The sequence below is a fragment of the Pyrus communis genome, chromosome 10 (genome assembly GCF_963583255.1).
Source record: "Pyrus communis chromosome 10, drPyrComm1.1, whole genome shotgun sequence".
Taxonomy (NCBI): Eukaryota; Viridiplantae; Streptophyta; class Magnoliopsida; order Rosales; family Rosaceae; genus Pyrus; species Pyrus communis.
In genome coordinates, this window is record NC_084812.1 from 24,598,454 (window position 1) to 24,601,762 (window position 3,309).

At 40.6% G+C, this 3,309-nt stretch overlaps 1 protein-coding gene across 1 annotated transcript; it reads right to left on the reverse strand.

Annotated features, from left to right (window-relative positions):
* Positions 1-495: 495 nt before the first annotated feature.
* LOC137747553 (trihelix transcription factor ENAP2-like) lies at positions 496-2,631 on the reverse strand. Its single transcript, XM_068487683.1, has 2 exons — positions 1,802-2,631; positions 496-1,148 (listed from the first exon to the last, which is right to left on the reverse strand). Exons 1-2 carry the CDS (start codon positions 2,462-2,464, stop codon positions 753-755), a joined length of 1,059 nt encoding a protein of 352 aa, XP_068343784.1. The 5' UTR covers positions 2,465-2,631; the 3' UTR covers positions 496-752.
* Positions 2,632-3,309: the final 678 nt, after the last annotated feature.

Here is a 3,309-nt window from a genome sequence, read left to right on the forward strand (position 1 = left end):
AGATTGGGAAGTTGAAAGAAAAAAAAGATTACAAAGGGACTTGAGTTTTTTAACTTTATATGCATTTAGACATATAGTTTAGAAGTAAATTTGAAAAATAAGAAAAAACCAATGACTAAAATGGCAGCTCCATATTTCGAACTCAACATCCAAAAAAAAAAAAAAAAGGGAACATTTTTATTTCACCAACAAATGAATTATGATATTTCTTACTTTTTTTTTTTTTTTTTTTTTGTATTTATATGTTAATTACATGACATGAAATTTTTGCGAATCCATTCAATCAACCCACAGTACCGCCTTTCGCTTTTGATTCTGGCCGTGAACTTAAAGTGTTTTTTTTTTTTTTTATTGGAGAAAACTTAAAGAAAGTGTTTGACAGACTATGAAACTACAGTCTTTGTCTTCATCCCAAAAAGAAAGCCGGCAGGGATTTCACTTCCCATTCTATTGAGGTGTTGGCTTTATTAAAAATAATTCACTCAACTCATCAAATATGCCCAAATTTACTTATTTATTGTGAGGTGAATAACAATATTTGGGAAAACTTAAGTAAATAATACTTTGTAGGTCTAGGCACTGATATTGCTGGCTGAAAGAGAGAACATGTAGATTACAATGAGGTAAGAAATTGGTTGATCTCCCTTACCTTTGCTTCCAAAAGTTCTCCTTTCTTTCTTTTCTCTCAATATCCAATGCTACATAAATTCTGTACATTTATGTCACTCTCAAAGTTTCAACATTTCCCTCCGTCAACTTCTTCCAATTCTCAATGAAGAATCAACCCCTTTGCCACCACCAGCTGCAAACAACCTTGCAATCTCCAACTGCGTGTTTGCAATGATTTCGGTACGCTTGAGATCCATTTCTCCTCGCTTCGCCTCTGCCTCGACTCTCATCCTCTCTATCTCCCTCATTGAGTCCATTCTTGCTTGTTCTGATCTTACCACAACTTCTGCTAGCCATCTTATGCTCTCAGTTACGTCTACTTCCTCCCGCCTTCGCCGCTTCTTTTTCTCCATTTTCCTCTTCATTCTTTTGGACCTTAATTGTTCCTTGTCACTGTAGAGAGCTGGTGTGCTACTGTCTACCTCCAAAGGGTTCTTGTCCGATGCATGGTCTGACAATTTCATCCCCACTGCATCTTCCTGCATGTTAAAACGACTACAGGTTAAATTAACTCAGTGAGACTTACAAGTTTTAATACAGATCAGTTTTGTTAGGCCAGTTGGTCGGAGCAATGTATTGTCCCTCAAATAAAGTTCAAATCCCTTTTTCCATAGATTAGGGTAGTTTAGGATCTCACTTTGGCATTAACCTCCTTGTGAGCTCAGTGGTTTACAGTTGTTAGAACTTTTACCTAATGTGTTTGAAAATAATGACCAAGTTACAAGTGAGAATGTAACTAATTATTCCAAAACAGCATTTGACACAACATCTAAATCATCATTCACAATTAACTATGGTGAATTCAATGTCACAAATATTTCAAAAATTGTAAATGTTAACGGATGATAACGTTCCAAATTTCACACAACCAACTCTACTTAGTGGGGTAATACGCCGTTGTTATTGTTGTGTTCATTTAGAAAATATGCAATTTTATGATTGCTATGGCATTATGGTGGGACATATTTGGTTCTAATATCCTAATATATGAGTGATAAAATTACAAACCCAACTGTCTTTAACAAAACTCGAGAGCTAAATCAAAACATAATTTAAGGGAAATGGCTAAACACAAGAACAAAATTAAAAATAAAAACAGGGGGGGGGGTGGGGTGGTGCCGTATAGACTGACCTTGGCCACCCTATGATCAGCACCATTGGATCCAAATGAATTCTGGGCAGTCCCCATAAGTGGCGGAGGAGCAGGAGGTGGTGGTGGCGGCGGTAGTGGCGGCGGCGCTGATGGCTCCAATAGCATCAAGGGATGATTGTTCTGAGGCAGTGGATGAAGCAGCTGTAGTGGTGGCAGTGGCGGGGGCGGCACAGTTGCAGCAACAGCAGCAGCAGCTGCTGCCGCCGCGGTTGGGGACGTCCCACTGCCACGTAACAAAAGATCAAGCCTAGGATACAGAGGCCAAGAAGAACCATCACCAGTGGCGGACTCAGAACGATACCGTTTCTTCATGGACTCAATCTTGTTCTTGCACTGAGTTTGCGTCTTGGGGGACTTGGTACAGCTGGCACGTGACGACACGTGTCTTGCCACATCTTCCCAGTCATGGCCTTTAAGCTTTGCTCTGTTTCTGAGAACCCATTTGGTCTCATAAGCTTCAAGGAGGCTAGCAACTGCTCCTTCACTCCACTCATCTCTTTTGAGCCTGTCACCGCCGCTGCCGCCGAGAGGAGGCTGTTGAGGAGGTTTTGATCTCGGAGGAGACTCTAATTCCTTGGTGGTTGTGGTGGTGTGATTGTTTGGGGGGAGAGATGGGTTTTCTTGGTTTGTTTCACCGTCCATCTCTCTCTCTCTCTCTCTCTCTCTCTCCAAATGCTTGTAGTACAAATTTTACCCTTTTGTTTAAGCTGCTAACATGTTCCTCCCACCAAACAAGTTTGGGCTCAAGAAATGGTAAAGGGAGAGGAGAACCACTAGCATTTTAGAGAGAAAATGAAAGGCTAAGTAAGTACAAATGGCCAATATAAAGTAAGAGAGAGAGAGAGAAATGGGTCAGATTTATAGCACAAGTAGTTAAGAGCGTTTATTTATGCACATGAAGTTTTGTGTTTAAAAATATTGTGGTTCCTTATAATCATTCCTCCTTAACTGTTAACTACGGTCTGACACATACACAAAAATTACTTTTATATGATTAAGAGCATTATTTATTGCATCTGAAGTCTTAAGTTCGAGTCTCAAAATATAAATAAATAGGGGGAAGCCATTAGCCTACTAGCATTATAGAGAGGAGAGGAGAAAGGGAAGTGAAAGAAAAGGAAAGGTTTAATGAAAGTGGGCAACCAAGTAAAATGGGATGACTTTAGTCAAATGAGTTAATGATAGGAACCAGTAAACTTTTCCCCTTCACTTTTTGGGGTGGAGTTGTGTGATTGTGGGTACGTTTGTTTGGTTTTATTGTTGTCGTTGGGTTGTTTTGGCTGTTAGCGTTGATATGAAGCCAACCAAGACATCCACTTGGCCCTCACTATTCCTACGCGAGAGAGAGAGAGAGAGGGAGAGAGAGGGAGGGAAGTGGTGGTGATGGTGGCGGTGGTGGGTCAGTCACGTGGGTCTGTCACCCACTCCTCCATCCCAATCACCAATTCACCATCCAATATTATCAACCATCCAATATGCTACCGCCA